At 40.8% G+C, this 22,182-nt stretch overlaps 1 protein-coding gene across 4 annotated transcripts in view; it reads right to left on the bottom strand.

Annotated features, from left to right (window-relative positions):
- Window positions 1-3,696: 3,696 nt before the first annotated feature.
- The window catches only part of PCMT1 (protein-L-isoaspartate (D-aspartate) O-methyltransferase), a 61,605-nt gene continuing 43,119 nt past the window's right edge, over window positions 3,697-22,182 (bottom strand). For 2 of the 4 annotated variants that reach the window (XM_075924424.1, XM_075924426.1), the window contains exons 5-8: window positions 18,199-18,319; window positions 14,691-14,776; window positions 10,231-10,400; window positions 3,697-5,987 (exon numbers count right to left, since the gene is read on the bottom strand). In XM_075924424.1, coding sequence (XP_075780539.1) covers window positions 5,975-5,987; window positions 10,231-10,400; window positions 14,691-14,776; window positions 18,199-18,319 — 390 coding nt within the window. In that variant the 3' untranslated portion in view covers window positions 3,697-5,974. Of the gene's footprint in view, window positions 5,988-10,170; window positions 10,401-14,690; window positions 14,777-18,198; window positions 18,320-22,182 lie in introns of all 4 variants that reach the window. The other 2 variants (XR_012902720.1, XM_075924425.1) reach the window with 2 other exon arrangements.

The following is a 22,182-nucleotide window of genomic DNA, read 5'->3' as shown; positions in this document are numbered from 1 at the left end:
TTTTGTACTGTGTTCATTTGCAGCTAGTTTAAATTCTCATGGTAACACTGTCCTCAACACACAGTTTGTATTTTCCTGGAGGAAAGGAGAGATCAAAGCATCATGTCAATAGTGTATTCACCCCTTCCCAAACACCATTAAAAGAGGCTCAAGTTTTTATTTCCCAGAGTGGACTGATTTTAATCAAAGCTACTAAAGTCACTGATTTTAATCTTTTGCATTTATGCTTATTTTCCTGAAAAAAAGGTTGATTTTTATCAGTAAGCAAGCATTAAACCATGTTGATTTGCAACTAAATATATAATATTTGGTGCTTTTTTCTTAACTAAGAGGATGTACTAACTATACCAATATGAGGGATGTGAAAGTGTAACTGTGTACACTGTTAACAGATGAGTCTGTATCAGTGGCAGCAGTACAGGGACAGGGGGAGGCAGGGAGAAACCACCTCCATCCCTTCCCACCCCCCCAGCATGTAACCATATAACAACTGAAATTTCCATCGGTTACACATTTACTTACATACATTTCAACATCCCTACTCAATACCCATTTAAACAATTAAATAGTGCAACTTATTTAGCAAATTATTTTTACATTTTATTATGTTAGGAATGGGTGAATCATACATTTCTTATATACTACACTGATTTTTTACATATGATTTGCATCAAACCCTATCTGAATGGAACAGAGACCCTTTGAAGTTTTTCAACACACATGCACACACCAAAAAAGGAAAATACAAATCATTAGCCACCACAGACCAGCAAATGATTAGAGTACTCATGTAGAAAGACCCAACCTCCAGTCACTACTCTGAATTAGGTAGGTTAAGGACTAGTCAACTATCCAATAAGCAAATGCTGCCTTTATCAGATAGAGGCAGCATGGGGTGGAGAAATGGGGGGGGTACTTCAAAACAGCAGCGCCACACAGAGCCCGGGATCAGCTGGGGAGTTCCCAGCTGACCCCAGGCTCCATGTGGTGCTGCCCCATTGAAATGCCACCACAGCATTTCAAAGGGGCAGTGCCGCCCTATTGAATAGTCGATGCAAAAATGCATCGACTATTCAATTAGTCAATTACATGCTACAGGCAACCCCTGACATGCGACCACCCCACATTTGTGGTCGCCCTGCTCCAGGAGCCGCAGGGCCACCTACGGCCTGGCCCAGCCCCCAGCCGGCTCAGGGCTCCATTTGCACTGTGGGGCTGCCTACTGTCCAGCCCAGCCCCCGGCTAGCTCATTGTGCTGTTCATGCCCCAGGGCCGCCTACTGCCCAGCACAGCCCCCAGCCGGCTCAGGCGCCATTTGCACTGCGGGGCTGCCTGTTGCCTGGCCCAGACCCCGGCTGGCTCATGGCGCCGTTCACATCTCACCGCTGCTTGCTGCCCAGTGTAGCCCTGGGCTGGCTTAGGGTGCCCTTTGCGCTGCGGCCTACTGCCTGGCCCAGCCCAGCTCAGGGCGCCATTCACGCCGCAGGGCCGCCTACTGCCGAGCACAGCCTCCTGGCTCCAGGAGACTACAACTTCCAGGAGGCAAAGCGGGCCAGGAACGGAACCCCCATTCATAACATTGCCCCATGGGCAATAAGGGTTCGAGTTACGATGGCCCTACTTACAACTGTTCTCCAGGAACCAATCAGGTCGTAAGTGCGGGGTTCAACTGTACTTAACATCCTTACTCAGAAACAGGCAGAATAGAGAGCTTGAACCTGAGTCTTTTATATCCCTGATGAGTGATTACACCAGCAGAATACAAGTCATTTTGCTCTCTTAATCTCTCCTGCTGAAGCTGTTCCACTCTGTATAACTAATTAGTCGTTGGACAAGAAACATTTTATAGACCAGCTGTCGGGCCACTGACCCAAGATATAGGAGCCTCAATCAAGTTCCTACTCCGGTACAATATTTAATTTATACAAAGTAGAATAGCTCCAATAGGAAAGAAACTAGGATAGCCAAGAACCTGACTGATGGAGGACTCACATGGGTTCTAAGAGTCCAAATTCAAATCAATGGATTGAATCAGCTAGGCTCTCGAATCCAGGGCTTCGCCATCCTAGTCATAGCCCTTACCAGCTAGCTATTTGGGGCTGGGGTAATAGTTCTTTTAGCCAGAAATGTTATCCTGGACTTGAGAAGCAATTTTCTAAAAGACTATGCCAAAACTATATATAACTCAGTGGTGTCCAACCAGTAGATCAGGATCTACGAGTAGAACTTGGAGCCTCTGACAGGTGATCTTGACTGGTTTGGCCAAGAAGCTGTCAAGGGCTGGCACGTCCGCTGCCCCTTCCTCCACTGCTGTGCATCTCCTGCCCTTTGCCTTCAAGCTGTTCCCCTCTCCCACTCTGTATTCTATAGCCACAGAACAGAGGAGGGGGGCACAATGGAGTTTGGGATGGCGGGAGTTACTGGCTGCTTTTGGTAGTTGTGCAGGGCCAGGGCAGGGGTGAGCCTGCCACAGCCACACTATACCACCCCACAGGAGCCATCTGTGTTAAGTAATATCCAGCTGGAGCCTGAACCCCTGTCCCAGTCATAAACCCCCTCCTGTACTCCAAGCCCCTGCCTTAGTTCTGAGCCCACCAGAACCTAGATTTCCTTACCAAGCCTTACCCTGAACCACCTATGGCACCCCAACCCGTGCCCCAGGCTCAGCTCAGAGCCCTACCCACACTCCAAATCCTTAACCCAAAACCAAAGCCTATGCCCCAACTCTCTGCCCCGTCTGATGAAAGGGAGGAAGGAAGGATGGAGTGAGCAGGGACAGGGCTTTGGATAAGGGGCACGTAGGAGGTGGGGCAAAGGTATTTGGGTTTGAGGTAGATCCTAGATTGCACTTCAATTCAAAAAGTGATCTCATACTTTAAAAGGTTGGAGACCACTGCTGTAACTCATATGCAACAGCTATTCTGCTCAATTTTTAAAATCAAAGTGCAGAATTAAACCAGATTTGCAAATACTGCTACTTTTAAAAATGATACTTTAAGCGTGACATTCATATATTCACAGAAATATCTCCACTGATTTCAATGGCTTAGAAACTGAAATCCCTTATATTAAACTCCTGTCAGGAATCTTATTAGAACACTGCCAAGAGCATGAGAGGGCTACCCACACTAGCCTTTCACAGAGCAGACCACGGATGAAGGCTCTTTATTTTTCTGACTTGCTCTCCCATCACCTGCAACTCTAGAAATTTCTGTTGAAGAGAACATAACTGGTGTAACTAGGGAGAACTGCAGGTATGTGATAAAATGATGGGTGGCGAGGAATTAGCTGAGCTCATGCCTGGATAATGCCTTACTCTAGCCAGTACTGACATTACCTTGGTAATTCAGAAGCCAAACTAGCACAAAATCTCCTAATGGCACTGAATCCCACAACATAATTAGGACTAGTCTATGAGCCCTAATTATGAACTGATTGACACGAGTATGAATTTCAACCAACATAAATCAGTACAAGGAATTAACACCAATATAAAGCTGATGTGAAATCATTAAGCTTACTATCTCAACTATCTGAGCATAGCCAAATTAGGTCAGTAATTAATTTCTGGTCATTCTCTAAATGAAAACCTATAAATATGTAAATGAACTATATATTTCTAATCATTTTTGTGTCCAAAGAGAAAGTGACAGCTTGATGTAAAACTACTTGAAAAGAAAAAAATACTTATATGGGTTCCTCTCACTCTTAATTTTATTTGGCAAAGTAGCAATTCAGAGAGTTTACACCACATTTATTCAAGCTCTTCAAATCCTATGCATTACAACTTCTATTCTCCAAGAAGCCTTTAGACAAGAATCATTGCTTCAATCCCCACAGAGGAATCTCAACTTTCAGATTCTTAATATTATGCGTATATTTATATGAAAGTAATGTTGAAAGCATCAACCCTTCCTGTCCAACAGGCATATTACTCCAACAGCCTTAGTCCAAGAAATTTTGTAGCTCCTGCCATGTGCATCTCATACACAGAAAATTTCAGATCATATCTACCACATCATCCAACATAGGCTACCTTGTTACATTTCATCTGGAGAGAAGAATTTGGATACATTTCAGATCTTACTCTTCATTTAACAGATTAAATTAGTAAGAGACAAAGTTGAGAACTTAATTAAGAATGACAGTGACCAAAATGTTAAATATTAGGGTTAAGCTCATGTTATGTTGAGCTATTTTATCCTTCTGCATGTATCATTTCAAATATCACTTTAACACTAAGAATAGAATCACAGTTGATTGTCAACTAGCACAAATTTGGCATTCAATGCAAAACAATTTTTTTCATTGTAGTTGCTACAACAAGTACCCAGTAATTAACTGACTTCCTTAATTTGACATTAGTCTGCTTACGGAATGATTGTTGAGTATGTGCTTCCAAACATCAATTCAATTATCAAGGGGAGGTGATATTAACCTCCTAAGTTTTTAAATAAATGATACAACAAATATATTTTACCAAGGAATAGAATGGGACTGACGTTTGCATGAAGGTAATTTACTTGTTCTTTCGTATTTCAGAAGCCTTTCAACAATACCCTTCAGACGTTTAATAATTAATTCCATCACAGAAAAAAGTCTGTTTTAACATAAGCAGGCTGAATACTTTTCAAAAAGAAACACTGGCCCCTTTGAACCAAATCACACAGGTTCTTATTCATCTCACTCTGCTTTTTTGTAATAAAGGCAAAAGAGCTCAATATATATTTTATCACTCAGGCGCTAGTGATCAGGAGTTGCAGGAAGAACACATGCACCCTAAAGCAATCCAAGAGCTATATAGTTTTTAAACTTACTTTGGATTTTCCTGATGTTATTAACTGCAGTAAACAGAAGATAAAACCTGGGCCTCAAGAATGTTAATAAAAGTCTTTCAATTACTCTAAAATGGATATTTGTAGTGTAGTGTACACACTACATATTTATTTGGCCATTGTTTTGGGATTTATCAGCTTTCTCGTCTATAAAAATTTAAGTTAATCTAAAATTTTAACCCAACATTTTTCCATCACTGCCTGTATTCGGAAGTAGTTTATAAAACCATAAAGATTTTGTGTAAAGCAACTAATTTTTAAACTAAATGGATGTTACTTTTATTGGAGTACAGTGTTCTGCATTCCAAGCAGTTATACTTGACATACTTATTCTGATATTCCATACAAGAAGCACACAAAAATTTTTTTGCTTTTAACTTTATTTGGCAAAGCAGCACTGCATAAACTGTTCAGTGATTAGGACATAGCTTACACAGTATGTGTTATGTTAAATTATATAATCAGCAGTGAGCTACAAAATAACACAGCTACAAGTTTCTTATCAGATGGAAAAAAAAAACTATGTCAGTTATGTCCAACCTGAACAACAGAGTTTATAACAAGAGCTGTCACCTCTGATGTCTTGAAGTTGAAGTTCACAAATGCCCACTTAAGGTACTAAAGCAGCTGATTGTATCTACTACATGCTAGTCTGTGACACCGTGTCAAAAGCTTTAAAAAGGAACTTCATCTCATTTTCTTAGTAACATCTAGCAGACATCTGAACATAGAGAACCTGCCATTGTGCATGTAGTGTTATAAGGTGCACAGAAGCAATTTTACCAAGAAACAATGGAGCTGAAATAAAGTGTTCAAAAAGTACCCGCTATCAAAATTAAAGAGTTCACAAACAGTAGGTCTTTGCATTTTTGCAGAAATTCATTTCTTTAACCAGATGAAAGTAAAAAAAAAAGGCATGTTAAAAAGAAACAGCCCAAATTTAAACTTTCCATCATTTCTTTACCAGATTTGCCACAAGCCTCTAAAAAAGTAAAATAAAGACACCACGCTTTTCCATGCTGATAACAGTAAAACAAAATCCAAAACAAGCTGCAATGCTGTTGGTTTTCAAAAAGCTATTAGAACTGGAGATGGGCAGTCCACTGTAACACTATGTTTGGATCAAGATGATGTAGCTTTTACAATTCATCCCTGCAGAAAGAAAATAAATGTAGTTATATTCTTCTCCCCAAGGAGTTTGCTCTTGCAATTTAGCTATTAAAATCAATGAATATGCAGCAGTGCTCAAATACAGCAGCAAAACTTCAGAAATCTCAAGCATTTATGCCACAAGGAAAATCAACAGCCATCCAACAATACCTCATACTACTACGGATGTATTGTGCAATATGGATCCTTTTTCCTTCACTTTAAAGTATATCATTTGCTTGCATGATAAGTCAATAAAATTATCAACAGCTTAAAAAAAAATACATGACTACCTTTTGTCTGAAGAAGTGACTGTCTTACACTCTGGGTCATTTACTGGAGAGAGACTTGTTTGAAACTATGGTCCAATTATTCTCGGTACCTGCACAAAAGGCTGCAAAATGTGAAACCTGAGTTCAAAGTTAAACTTTAGTTGTAGTGTCTGGTCAGTGCTGGGTACATCTCACGCTGATGAAAAAAATTGGAAAAAATATGGCACTATCTATATGTTTTGTCTACTTATTTCACAAAGCAACAATCAATTCCTGAAGAAACTACTTAGGCCAGGGCTACAAATAATGAATGCCTCCATCTTCTGAGTGAGAAATTAAAAGCAGGGAGGAATAAAGATTCAGACTAAAATAAAAGTAACAAAACAGTTTCTCTAATCATGTTTTGACCAATAGGATGACCCCAAAATACCAAGGTTTCAATTATTAATTTTGGTTTAAAAACAGTGAAATACAGAACTCCTATTCCAACCATGAAATGAAGATCACTAGATCCCAAATATTCTTTTTTTTTTTTAATTAAGAAGCACTTATTTCAATTCAGAATTTTCCTACTAGTCAAAGCTGATAGAAATGTCCATAACTATACTGTCCATAACTATCATCACAAGGAAGTTTTATTACTATAACAAAATAGTAGGTTTGCCTTTACCTTCAGAGAATAAAATACTTGCCCAGTTTATTTTAGTGTACTCTACCTCAATAATATTAGAAAAGGCACAAGACGTTTTGATTAAGAGCAACTATACTAATGTGATTCCTGGCAGAATACAACAGTATTTCAATCTATTAACGCAAGCCAGCCCACAAAACATATAGCTACATGCATATAAGTAAAAAAGTGTTCAGATCCCAAAGAGGATGCATTTTGATTCATAGCACGGAACAACAGCATATGCAACTTCTTAAAGTCAGCTGATGAAAGGCTTTACCTTAGCAAGACTAGAGTTTAAAGTTTGAGTTTTCTGAAGTTGATACTAATTCCTAAAGCAGTCAGACATCTGCAACCCTTACAGTAACTGGCTGCTTAATTTTGGATCTGAGAAGTAAATTTTAAGGGCAAGGAGAGGGATTTAGTGGTGCAATTATAGGCAGTTTTGAACATATGGCTAAACTATTTACAGCTTTTAGTGCCACAGCTTGTAGTATTCTCCCCATCAAAAAAGTTTGACTATTTCACCCTAGATATTGCATTTTTCTTAGTTGCAGGTTACTGTTTTCCGCCCCGCTACCCCTTTGCATTTGTGTTCTCAATGATGGTTACAGCACCTTCCAATTCAATATCTTCAGCAAGTTTCATTAAGATGTAATTACCTGCCCCTTCTTGATTGATAAATACTAGACCGAACACATATACTTGCAACATCCTAGTAGAAGCATACAAAACCTGAAACATTGCCTTTTTCACTGTCCTTTGTAAGCTCATTAATTAGTGTTCTGACAGTGTTCATATGCAAGCCAATTGGAATTGGCACAAGTGCAGTGTTTTATAAAAATCAGTTTTCATCTACTAGACCAGTCAAAATGTAGTACGTGTATGTTTCTTAATCCACGGATTTTTATTAAACTGAAAAATCTATACATTTTCTGGGGAGATTGCCCTTCCTCTCTTTGAGTGAAAAACCTAGTCTTAGTAGTGTAAGGAGCTTAAAGGAAATCCCACACACACCTCATTGAATTTGAATGGAAACTGGGCACCTAAATTCCTTAAGGTCATCTGAAGTACAGTAGACTTCCGATAATGCGGAACCTATGGGACCTAGGTGGTGCTGGATTATCAAATATGCCAGAGTATCAGGAGGTACTGTAAACTGGTTATGTATATACAGTATATACTGTATATAAAGTGTCAACCCTTTTTATTGTACATACTGTATACAGTATACTGTAATGTTTTAGTTTAACCCTTTTTACTCTTTTCGCTCAGTTCAGCTGCTGCCGCTGTTACCTTGTGACTCATTCTTTGCCGAAGCTCACTCACTAGGCTCTTGCCATTTTGATGCCAGACTATCAGACGTGCCGGATTATTGGATGCTGGACTATTGGAGTTTTACTGTACTGACAATCAACTTATTTCTCTAACCAGAGACAGATGTAAAATTATTAACCTTTTCTGAAAAGGTAATTAAACATATTACACAACTGGGGTGAAATCCTGAGTCCCCCAAAGTCACTTTTGCTGTCACTCAGCAAGAAATTAAACTCATGGGTTTCTCCTTTATGGGTTACTTCATTTTGAATCTCAGAAGGGTAGCCGTTTTATTCTATATGTGCAAGAACGAGGAGTCCTGTAGCAACTTAGAGACTAGGTACCACAGGACTCCTCATTGGGAATTTTGAATAGGATTTCTTAAAAATCTCAGTTAATGCAAAAACAAGAAATATATTAAATAAAACACAAAGTCAAATCTGCTATATAAACATTTGGTGCTTATGACTTATTATCCCCTTCTAAATCTGCTCTTCATATTAATGTAACTATTACTAATAACTGAAGTCTTCTGAAGATAAAACAAAAGGGAGATCCTAATTTAAATAGATGGTAATTTAAAATTACAATCAGCCAAATTTTAAATTCCAACACTGGGAGCTGTCAAAAAAGGAAGCTTCCAAATTACAGGACAAAAGCAGGAAATCCATCAGTACAGTGCAAACAGAGCATTGGGTACTTGCTATGACAAGGAATTAATGTTAAATTAGCTTTAGAAGCTATTTGCTAGATAGTAACTCATTAAACTCACTCTACAGTGCTTTACTGTAAGTGGCAACTATGGAATAATCAGTCAAAAATTGAAGTAGGCTTCAATAAATAAACTGTATTCAGATTAAACTAATTGCTTTATTATTATTGACATTTCTATAAAGTAAATGCTAGATGTCAAAGCACTCAGTACATGCTATAGATAACTGATAGTAACGAGAAAAAATATTTATCGAACAATTAATGTCAAAACTTGCAACCTATTTGGAAAGCTCAGTGTGCACGTGTGTACTTCAGTTAATGAAGCTAATGTGTTCACAAATATATTCACAAATATTTCTACTCAGGAGGCAAAAGGGGACTTTTAGCTTATTCATTTGCATACTAATGCCTGGTATGATCCCCCCCCCACCCCGAGTGACAGCTGTGTTGTATCTTTTCTGGATTAGGAAGCCAATAAAATTAATTCCACTACTCCTAAAAGTGACTTATTTAGAACTGATGGACACTTGCAGCTTGCTGTATCAGAAAATACAATATGCCCAAATGACATGACAAACTTTAGCAAGGCATGAATAAGACAGGATCTTTTGAACATTTATAAAACCACCATCTGTCTTATGTTTGGGAAAGAAAGGGCATATAGTCTCTTCACTATTATTTTTAGGGCCAGGAAATTAAGTATAATTTAGAAGACTAGCTATACCAACTCAATAAGGATCCTAAATGACTTTCCTTAATCATCAAGTCTTCAATAAATGTACTGTAATTGATACATTTTCTTTTTCCCCCATTACCTATTACAAGTAGATCTACTTGATAAAAACATAGCAGCTCTATGAAGATCAGTGCAAACTCATATTTCATCTCAAGTATCCTTTTATATTTTATCTTTGCTATCTGTGTAAATATAACAAAAACAGCTACATTAGATGAGATGTTTAAATTCAGGAACTACTGCGTTCAAAACAATGGAGATAACACTTCAGCACCAAAACAAAACCTCAAGAAGCCATGAGTTCAAATGAAAAAGCACAACCCATGCAATATTTTATCTGCCTTTAACTTTACTCAAAAAAATTGGCAGAACCTCCTCATAATGATGTAACTATACAGAGAAGGTCACTTTCAATGGTATGGAAGAGCAGAAAGCAGTGACAGTAGCAAAGGCAGCCCATCTGCTTAAAATCCACACCTTTCACCTTGTATGCGTGTATGTGTGGAAGAAGAAAGTGGAACAGAAAATCACTTCCACCTGGACCATTGCTTCTCTTTATCTGTTAAAGGCACGTATATCACTCCCATCAGAGGCTTCATTTTGACACTGCCATCTTCTAGTTTATCATATTGTTCCAGCATCTGGTTTCCACCTGCTGGGCCGACTGGTAATATCAATCTTCCACCAGGTTTTAATTGGTCTATGAGCTAGAATGCAACATACAAAAATAATTAGAATATATATGTATAGCCGTCCACTTCGGAGAATTTGAACTTCATTCACTGCACAAAAGTAAACAGTTCTACAATATTTTATCATTGCTAAAACTGCATAAAAACACTATTTCAACTGTTATAAGATATTGGCCTTACAAAGCCAAAATCTATTTTTCTAATTTAAGTGCATTTGACCTGTTGGTACAGCCACTGGTATTTAGAGAATTTATTATAAGTATCTGAAATGTAATAACTCATGATCATTTACATAAGCTGTAAATAGAATAGTCACTTGTTAGCAGTGATATAAAAAATAGTTTAAAAACATAACTATGTAACTGCTAAAAATCCTAATGGTTACAGTTACACGTGATGCGGGCTCTGAAGTATAAAGTTTAAAATAGAGCACTCAGGGAAGCTGCATAAGGGGGCCGGGCAGGCCTGCCTTGGACAGGGGCTGCGCCAATTGGCCCGTCAGAGCAGCCCCTGCCTGCAATGGACTCTGTAGGACTGAAGCAGCCCCCTTGCCTGGGGTGGGCAAGGAGCTACTCCAGCCTCCTATCAGTTAACAGGAACCACTAAGCCTCATCTGTTAAGGCTTACTGGTTAACCAGTTAACCATTTTCATCCCAAATAGTTACATAATAATGGCCATACTGTGTTAGATCATAGGTCCATCTAATCCAGCCCAGTATCCTGTCTTCTCACAGTGGCCAATGCCAGGTGCCCCAGCAGGAACGAACAGAACAAGTAATCATCAAGTGATCCCTCCCTTATCACTCACTCCCAGCCTCTGACAGAGGCTAAGGACACCATTCCTACCCATCCTCACTAAGAAGCATTGATGGACCGATCATGAATGTATCTAGTTCTTTTTTGAACCCTGTTGGAAGTCCTGGTCTTTACATCCTCTGGCAAGGAGTTCCACAGGTTGACTGTGCATTGTGTGAAGAAATACTTTCTTTTGTTTGTTTTAAACCTATTACCTCTATTTAATTTGCTGACCCCCTAGTTTGTATGTTATGGGAACAAGCAAATAAGTTTTCCTTATTCACTTTCCCCAAACCAGTCATGATTTAGTAGCTATGTTTTTGTAATTCTGGTTTCTCCATAAGAGCAGAAATTTTACCTGAACATGGTTACAATTGACTTTAGTGTAGACATGGTCTTAGTCTGCTACAGATTACCATTAGAGAGCTTACTGCACTGCAGCACAGCTGTACCAAAGCAGCTGTGCGACTGTAAGATCTCCCATATAGCAATTTTATGCTAATGGGTCAGTGCTCTCTCATTAATATAAATTAAATCACCCCCAACAAGGAGCAATAGCTATGTGGTGGGACAGCATCTCCCACCAACATAGTGCTTTTCCACACTGGTATGTCTGTCAGTTGTAACTTCTGTTACTCTGGTTTTTTTCCACATCCCAAGCTCAATTTCTGTCGAGTCAGAACAAGGTACAATCTAAGACTATGCACGTACTACAAAAGTTGATATAATTTAGGTCACTCAGGGATGTGACTAAGCTTCCCCCTTATGATATGCAAGTTATGCCAACCTAAGCACTGGTACGGATAGCACTATGTCATCAGGAAAGACCCTTCTGCCAACACATCTGCTGCTGCTCACAGGCACTGCATCAATATCACTGAAGGTCTATAATCTAGCAACAGCCTAACAATATAGGGCTGCTGATCTCCTTGAACATCGTGATCATTTGATCTTGACTTGAAAAGCTATTTAGGGACCAAAATCTTTAAATAAAACATTATGTTAGAGAAAGACAGTCTCACTATTTAACTACAGGCAGTCCCCGAATTACGCGGATCCGACTTATGTCGGACCCGCAGTTACGAACGGGGTTTTTCTCGCCCTGGACGATGGGAGCGGCGAGACGCCCAGGTGCGCCGCAGTCCCACCGCCCGCGTCCTCCGGGGCGAGAAAAGCTGCTCCGCGTCTCCCTGGTCTGCTGACCCCCGCCCCCCCAGCAGACCAGGGAGACGCTGAGCAAAGCCGCGGAGCACGCGGGCAGAGGGACAGCCCAGACGCGGCGCGGCTGTCCCGCTGCCGGCGTCCTCCGAGGCTTTGCTCCCCGTCTCCCTGGTCTGCTGGAGAGGAGCAAAGCCACGGAGGACGCCGGCAGCGGGACAACCACGGCGCGTCTGGGCTGTCCTGCTGCCCGCTGCTCCGTGGCTTTGCTCAGCGTCTCCCTGGTCTACTGGAGACCAGGGAGATGCGGAGCAAAGCCGCGGAGGACCCGGGCGGCGGGACCGCGGTGCGTCTCGGTCCGCCGCCCGCGTCTCCCTGGTCCACTGGGGGGGGGGGGACGCAGCTAGTGCGCCCCCCCCTCCCCCAGCAGACCAGGCTTTTCTCTGGACACCTGTGGTAGAGTAGCTGGGGCGCTGCCGGTTGGTCCCGCAGCGCCGCTCTGGGCACTACTGGACCAACCCGGCAGCACCCCAGCTGCTCTGCCCCAGGCGTCCCCAAGTCAGCCGCTGCTGAAACTGACCAGCGGCTGACTACAGGAAGCCCGAGGCAGAGTTGCTCTGCCCCAGGCTTCCTGGAATCAGCTGCTGATCAGTTTCAGCAGCAGCTGACTTGGGGACGCCTGGGGTTCTTAAGTTGAATCTGTATGTAAGTTGGAACTTGCGTCCAGATTCAGCCTGTTGAAACTGATCAGCGGCTGATTCCAGGAAGCCCGGGGCAGAGCAACTCTGCCTCGGGCTTCCTGTAGTCAGCCGCTGGTCAGTTTCAGCAGCGGCTGAATCTGGACGCCAGTTCCGACTTACATACAGATTCAACTTAAGAACAAACCTATAGTCCCTATCTTGTATGTAACCCGGGGACTGCCTGTACTTGGCAATTCTTGCCTTTTCCCATAAAAAGCCACCTCTTTCAATGCTGAGGGAATGTGTTATGGTCACTAATGAAACATCTAACCAAAGACACAATTTATCTGATGGTAGGTAAGAAAGGGAATTGCCTGGAGTAGGAATAACTTTTCCTAGGTTTTCAGTCTCTTTTATGAGCAAAACAGGTTTCTAGCAGAAACGGCAATAGGGATCAAGTGTCTAAGTTACATTGTGACATTATGGAAAGAAAAGGTTTTTTACAAAGTTGAAAGGAAGCATTTTACTAACCTGTTAAGACTATGTATTTTTTGTTATAGTTTCACTGTTGAGCAAGGTTAAAAAAAAATTAAGATTTTCACCTGCCAACACCTATTGCTTTCCATTGCAAAAGTAACTGGTGACGGCTAATCACCCCACAACATCCTAAAATGCAGTCACAGTTCCACGACATCATTTACTGAAGTTTACAGGGATTTTCAATTATAATTTACCATGCCACTACCTTTCTGAAGGTCACATTAGATCAGTGTTTAACTGTGCCACATCTCACCACTCTCTTGGAGGAAAGGGAGAAAAAGAAGTTTCCCTTTCAGAACCCTAATTCCCACCATTTATACTTGCTTAAGTCTGTGCATTGTCCACCATCATTTCTTGAAAGAACTAATGAGACTTGTTTTTAAGATAATAAATTTTACTCAGTCACTCTCTTTTACCAACAATGGCAAAAGCACATTACTCTGCATAACACTTCCAATCCTTTCCAACCCAAGAAGCAAGGAATGAGGAAAGTATTTATACTTTATTCACTAACAGTTGATAAAAAACAAGGGATTCTATTAGTTTATTTAGCCAAAGAGTTCCAAACAAAAATAACAACAACAAAACAATATGTGTAAACCATTGTTAAATATTCTTATTTAGGGAAAAAGTGTAACATCAGGCAACATTTTCATACGGACTGGAAGTCTAATGAAAGGTTTTTTTTTTTTTTTTTTTTTTTTAAAGAGTCTGTGCCTATGGATATCCCAACTATATACAGTAAAACCTGTGTTATCCGGCATGCTTGAGGGTTAGGGCGTTCCAGTTATCTGAGGGTACCATCAATCTAGGAAAAACCAATGGACAGTAATAGTAAAACTCAGGTTTTTAATATTGGTAGTTTTGTAGTGTGAGGCAATTGGTCTCACATTTCTATTTTGAGTTAAAGATGATTAATGCTTCTTAAATAAAAATTGTTAAGCCAATCATGGTAAACCACACCAGGCCTGTGCACCTGAAGATGTGACAGTGTTGTGGCGGAGGGAAATGCCAGTTAAAGTTTTCTGTTTTACAGAAAGCCGGATAACAAAGATTTCATTGTAAAACTGCCCGCATTTTAATTACGAAGCTAACTAATCAATGATACACTCAAAAACATAAAAAGGCTTACTGCTTGGGGCACAACTGGTGCTGCAGCTCCTACATGAATAGCATCATAGGGAGCTTCTTCTGGATAGCCCATTCTTCCATCTCCCACTGCAAGAAAGAAAATCCTTTTAACTCTTACTAGGGATGTGCAACAGCTGGTTAACATTTTTCAACTTATACTAAGCTTCAAATAAGCGGCTAACTTCCATTTTAACTGAACTGTGATAAGAATATGTGACAAGTCACTTTAATATGAAGCATTTAACTGTAGTTACACATGTAGTAAGCAGGGATGTAAAATTCTGTTTAATCAGTTAACCGGTTACACGTTATGTTTAGTCAGTTAACTGTTTAAAATGGGGTAAGCTGGGTAGGAGCAGTTCCTCCCCTCACCCTGTCATAGGCAGAGGCCTGCCAATGGACTAGAGCAGACCTTCCCTGCTGCGCTGGAGCTGGCCTCTTCTGGCTAGGATGGAGTTCCTTGCCCACACTCACCTGTGGCAGTTCCCATTTACAGCAGGAGCCCCTCCAGCTGGGCAGGGGGATGCTCCAGCCACTGCTGGTTAACCATAACCAGTTAACCATTCACATCCCTAATAGTAACTTCAATCAATGAAGAAAATATACATAACAGTAACTGAAGAACTGTTTTTAAACACCTGAAACCATGAGAGGTTAATTTTAAGAAAGTAATCCATTTGCTCAAGGAAGTTAACTGGTTGTGATACAATACAAAATAAGCAGCATTCAGGCTACAGAGAATATGATACAAGTTTTTTATTTTCTACTATTTTTGTGTACCATCATTTTATTAATCATGTTTCTCCTTCTATTCAAAAGGAATGACATTTTCCTTAGGAACAACTAATGTTTCAAATATGGATATTTGGATTTGCAACTGGTATTTTAAATACAGTTTTTTATTTAAGCAGCAAAATAGAACATCTATAAATGTTACTTCCACAAAAAATTTAGAAACATTTGGACTTTTGCAGTCAACATCTACAAGTATTCAATATGAGTACAGAAATTAACCAGGATTTGCCTGACTCCCTAAATCAATGGGAAACACAAGTTCCTGTCTGTGCTCAGTCTCTGGGCTGGAGCACCTGAAAACTCTGCAGAAGAAATGTGCTCGGTTTGCTTGGAGGAAAAGAAAATGACCCTCATGTCACTTAGCAACTTCTATCAGGCAATCTAGACCTCTGATAATGCGAAGCCTCCTAGAAGAATATTAAAGGTTTTTGAAGGATGAAACATGCCTTTCAACTACAAACATTTTACAGAAAAAAATATTACCCTCACACCAACCTCCACTTTACCCAGGCTCCTACTTGAATATTCAATTTAGGTTAGCTATTTGGGGTCTTGTCTATACTAAAGACTTCAACTGCTATAAGTAACTACATCATCTCTACACTAGCTGTTCCGTTTTAGGAACATGAAAGTAGAAATTCTGCCTTGTTTCTACACTAAAACTATATGCAGTTGTGATGCTCCCTGGGTGCCTATCCTGTGATTCACAGCACAGACCTTAAGAGATTTCAAAAAGGCCTTCTGAAAGTCCTGTGGAAATTGTGGTGAGTCAAGGTCAAATTCAAAATGTGAGAATCTTAAAAGTCCCCTGGCAATACTGGCATCATTTCTAAGTCCTTCTGTAGCCAAGTTAAACACTTAGCTCTTGTTCCTTGCTCAGCAAGAAGCATTTCTTTTGGAGCTTTTGATGAGCATTCATGAGGTACCTAAGGTAGTTGTGAAGAAGAGTGCAAGATAGTCCACAAGTCCTAACTATCCAGTTTTCTGAGCTCATGACAATGTAACCAAATGTCATCTTTTCTACTGTATCCATGACCTTCTCAGGGTCCTGACTCCCACCCAAAGAGATTCCAAAATTCGAGTGTTTGATACACTATTTCCTGACCTGGCACTTTTTTTAGTTCATCCAGTTCACAGAATCACTGTTTCCCCATATCCCTAACAATCTAACTGTCAAGACTTGCTGTACTTGTTCTATCTGTAACAAAATGGACTAATGGACTAGCTAGTTGGCAAAAGCCAAAATAGTGGGGCCAGATTATCATGCAATGGGCACATTTTCTACCGTGAGTTATTATTGTCGTCTTGGGGTTCATTATAGGCCATCAGTACTTTTACTGTCTCATGGCACTATCCATCACAGCCAGCCATTTGATCACTAATTATGCACTTACATATGACAGTTCCGATGGCCTTATATTTTAAGAGATGGCCCCTAGATCCTGCCAATGGCTTTGGCATACCTAGCAGCACATTAGTAGGATAGTTGTCTTACGATATATTCTGGTGACAGAACAAAAGTGCAGAAACAAAAGATACTGGATGCTGTGAAAACACACAGCTCAGCTGCACCGGGTAGTATACTGCTATACTCAGTTGTGAGAGTTTCAGGGACCACGACACCTGTGCAATGGAGTGCAGAAAACAGACCAGATAAGCCGCCTACACAGCAACTAATGCACTGTATGATAGTAATGGGAAAACTATTTGCACTCTGAAGGCTATTACAAAAATGATATCTGTGCACTCTGGCATTGACCAGATTAAGATGGTGAAGGTTAACACCACAACGAACCTCGGTCAAAGAATACCTAAATGAAGTGGTAGTGCACCATGGGAAGTACTTGTACATGGAAGCAACGTGTATTCATAGGCACGCGGTCACAGGGCAACCATATTGTGATGAGCACATAATTTCTCTAGTTTAGAAAAGATCTGGAATATCCACACTTTTTGGAGAAGAGAAACAAAAGTCAGAATTTTTGGAGAGCACCGCAACCATTGGAACCAAGTATAAGACAGAATAGTTTGCTAGCAAAATTTTATAATTATTATTATTTTCACAGAAGCACCTAGTGATCCAGCACCAAACCACTTAAAATACACCAACAAATTGCATTTTAGTTTAGTAATTATTATGACGGAGCATTCTTCCCTCACCAACACTGATTTAATTATACTGCCTTGGTTTCCATTTATATTACCAAAATATAGACACTGGTAGTACATTTTAAGAACTAGGTAAGCTGATTAATTCAATTAGTGCACTTTACTATTTTAGTAATTTTCACTTTTGCAACTTCATGCCAGTAAGACTTTCAACTATTAATGTACACGCACAGAGTGCCGATACTATAAAGCTCTAATTTTGTAACCAAGTTCATTCTCACAAATATAAGAAAGCTGTCAATGCAGGTCTGATTTTAAAAAGCATTAACATTTTAATTAATTCTCGTTCAGTTATGTTTTACTACATACACTATTATGTCAGAGAAGTGCATTCAGTCTTTTTTTAAAATGCTAGAAAATAAAGGTCATAAAAAGGGAAGGGAGAGATTTTCAAAGGCCTAAAGGGTGAATCAGATCTTCAGCTGTTGTTGGGTACCTAATTCTTTGTATCTTTGAAAATCCTCCTCAAAGAAACAAAACCAATTAGGTTTCCAAATTGAGGTCATTTGCAGTCAGCTTTTAATATCAAAGTCGTTGATACTCACCAATTAGTTTCACTCTTCCTGAAGACAGCAATGTAGGATCATCCTTTTTGACATTATTTATCGAGTCATCTACTAACTCTTTGATATGATCAATTCCTACAACTTGTCCTTGGGGACCGACCTGGAAAAAAATTACATAGTTGAATAGTTTGCTAGATTTTTTTTAAATGTCACTATTTCCATTTTCTAAGCTAGTTTGTTTCAAATAAGTTTACTAAGCTAGTAAAGCAATATATTACCCCAGCGGTTCCCAAGAGCTGGTCTGTGGACCGGCAGCAGGCTGTTAACCCCCTGCCTGACACGCTGCAGCACACTGCCACGCCACGCCCCCAGCTGCTACTGAGACCCGTCCACTGGGTTCCCCATAAGCTGCTGCCTTCACACGCACAAAAAATTCTCTGACTGCCCTCTTCCCCATTCTGCAGCAGCGTGAGTGGCACAGCAGGCAGCCAAGGCTGCAGTGAGGCTGTGCCTACTGTCCCTACTGGGTTAGCCTCACCATCGCCCAAGTTCCAGCTTTGGAAGCTGCTACACAGCCCAGCTGGATGGCCACGTGACCGGCAGCGGAACCGCTATGCAGCCCAGCTGGCGGGGCCACATGATGGGTAGTTGAGGCGCTCAGCCAGGGCCAAGTACCATGTGGAGGGCAGCTGTCCCAGAGAGCCTATTCTCCTTCCTCCTGCGCTGGCACTGTCAGGCAGTTCCCTCCTCCCTCCCCACTCATTGGGAGCCTCCCCCAGCCTCCAGATGCTCCCTGCCAGCATGCACATGAAGGAACCTGCTGCCGCTCAGCTGAGCTGAGCCCTGGGAGTTTAATCCTTCTTGGGGGCTTCTCATGCATAGAAAGCCAGGGAAATCAGGGTTCCAGGAATCCAAAAAGCAAGTCACTTCCTTGATTTTGACATGCACTATACATTTACTTTTCTTATCCCAACATGTGCATTTTATATATTTGAAGAGCTCCTTATTATACTGGCATTACAATTCAAGAATTCATCATCTTTATTCCTCTGATAAAGTCCACAACAACCCCAGCCCTGTTAGCCAAGGATCCACAAAGCTGTCACTCATTTATGCATGCTGCAGTTTCATTTTTTCCCTGGCTGAATGCTGCTGACATGAGGGTTAAAAGCCTACTGCCCCATCCTGCGCTGTCATTAATGTTTTATGAAAAGAAAGCATTGTCCATATTTTTAGTGATGTTTTGTAATTCTTGAATACTACTTTGGGGGGGAAGAATAATACTTTTAAAAAACTGTTACAAGATATATATTGTTAGTGTACAGATGCAAGGTAGAACAACACAACTCCTTAAAATGAGTTACCACAATAAATATGCAAATAAATTACCATGGTGAATCTGAAAAAGTTTCAGTGCCTGTCTGCCAAATATTTTTCAATGAGTTTGCCAGTCCACAGTATGAAACAGTTTGGGAACCATTGTATTATCCCAATCCTAATACAGCTAATAAGGATGTTAAATATCGAGTAATTGACTAGTCGACAAGCACTTCCATATTCCGGCTTTGAAATGAACACGAGCCTCCACTGACATTTCAAAGGAGGAATGAGGAACTCCACGTGCAGCCCAGGGCCAGCTGGAAGTCCCACTGGCTCTGGGCTGCACGCGGTGTGCCAGCTTTGAAATGTACACGAGTCCCCAGTGGGGGCTCTTGTGCATTTCAAAGTAGAAGCTGACCACAGGCTCCATGCTGCGCTGCCACTTTGAAATACCATGTGGAGCCTGGGATCAGCTCCATGCATTGATTGCCAGGTTTGGGAGGTATCAGGTTGCACACATGCAGAATAATGAGTGCACTATTATAATGTTGAAATTCAGCACTGGAGGAACATGCTTGAGAGGGTGATCTCAATTACCCTCTTATTATTCTTTGCATGGAAGACTTTTCAGGATTTAATAGATAAGTTAATGGAACAATGATAATTTCCTCAGTTCAGTAGAGCTCCTTGGGAAATACAATGTCATGTGTGATCACCTACGTTGAGTAATTTGTAAAAAAGCTATGGCCCATTATTGCAGTGATAATTCAAAATGAACTGATTGACCTTATGCAAGGAAGGTACTTGGTAAAATATTGATGTGACTTAGCAAAGCCAAGTACTACTCCGTAATAATGGAGTGCACTCCGGACATTAATTACAAGGAGGAAAAGTCATTTACAGTAAGATTTGCTGGCAATGAGAATGCCTGTATCCAAGTAAACAAATACTGTTTCCAATTTATGCATCCAATTTTCAGGATTAACTATCGGGTGGAAGATCTTCATGGACAATGTACAATGTTACAAATCTGACTAAAGCCACTAGGTCAGGGGTAGCCAACCCATTAAACGAAACAGCAGCGGAAAAAAATGCGAAGAGCCAAAAGTTCAACTAGCCCAGTAGCCCGTCTGCCGACAGTGGCCAGCGCCAGGTGCCCCAGAGGGGGTGGACCAAAGACAATGATCAAGCGATTTGTCTCATGTCATCCATCTCCAGCCTCTGACAGAGGCCAGGGGCACCATTCCTACCTGGCTAATAGCCTTTTATGGACTTAATCTCCATGAATGTATCTAGCTTCTCTTTAAACTCTGTTAGAGTTCTAGCCTTCACAGCCTCCTCTAGCAGGGAGTTCCACAGGTTGACTATGCACTGTGTGAAGAACTTTCGTTTATTAGTTTTAAACCTGCTACCCATTAATTTCATTTGGTGTCAATCTAGTCCTTATATTATGGGAACTAATGACTAACTTTTCTTTATTCACTCTCTCTACACCACTCATGATTTTATATATCTCTATCAGATCCCCCCTTAGTCTCCTCTTTTCCAAACTGAAAAGTCCCAGTCGCTTTAGCCTCTCCTCATATGGGTCCTGTTCCAAACCCCTGATCATTTTAGTTGCCCTTTTCTGAACCCTTTCCAAGGCCAAAATATCTTTTTTGAGGTGAGGAGACCACATCTGTCCACAGTACTCAAGATGTGAGCGTACCATAGTTTTATACAGGGGCAGTAAGATATTCTGTCTCTTATTTTCTATCCCTTTCTTAATAATTCCTAACATTCTATTTGCCTTTTTGACCACTGCAGCACACTGTGTGGAAGTTTTCAGAGAACTATCCACGATAACTCCAAGATCTCTTTCCCGATTTGTCGTAGCCAAATTAGCCCCCATCATATTATATGTATAGTTGGGGTTATTTTTTCCAACATGCATTACACTTATCCACATTAAACTTCATTTGCCATTTTGTTGCCCAGTCACTCAGTTTTGTGAGATCTTTTTGAAGTTCTTCACTGTCTGCTTCTGTCTTGACTACCTTGAACAGTTTAGTATCATCCACAAACTTTACTACCTCACTGTTTGCCCCTTTCTCTAGATCATTTATGAATAAGTTGAATAGGACTGGTCCTAGGACTGACCTTTAGGGGACATCACTAGTTACCCCTCTCCATTCTGAAAATTTACCATTTATTTCTACCCTTTGTTTCCTGTCTTTTAACCAGTTCTCAATCCATGAAAGGACCTTCCCTCTTATCCCATGACAATGTAATTTACACAAGAGCCTTTGGTGAGGGACTTTGTCAAAGGCTTTCTGAAAATCTAAGTATACTAGGGTATGTCTACACTACAAAGTTAGTTCGAACTAACTTTCATAGGCGCTACACTAGCGCTCTGTTAGTTCGAATTAAATTCGAAGTAACGGAGCGCTTAGTTCGAACTAGGTAATCCTCACTCCACGAGGATTAAGCCTAGTTCAAACTTACTAGTTCGAATTAAGGGCTGTGTAGACCCTTAATTCGAACTAGTGGGAGGCTAGCCCTCCCCAGGTTTCCCTGATGGCCACTCTGGCCAACACCAGGGAAACTCTATTGCCCGCCTCCCGGCCCCGGACCCCTTAAAGGGGCACGGGCTGGCTACGGTGCCCGTGCCAGGTGCAAGCCTGCCAGCACCCAGCCAGCAGACCCTGCACCTGGCACGGATCG

Source organism: Pelodiscus sinensis, chromosome 3 (assembly GCF_049634645.1).
Source record: "Pelodiscus sinensis isolate JC-2024 chromosome 3, ASM4963464v1, whole genome shotgun sequence".
Taxonomy (NCBI): domain Eukaryota; kingdom Metazoa; phylum Chordata; order Testudines; family Trionychidae; genus Pelodiscus; species Pelodiscus sinensis.
The sequence above is the reverse complement of the archived record's forward strand: the minus strand, read 5'-3'. Positions and strand labels throughout refer to the sequence as shown.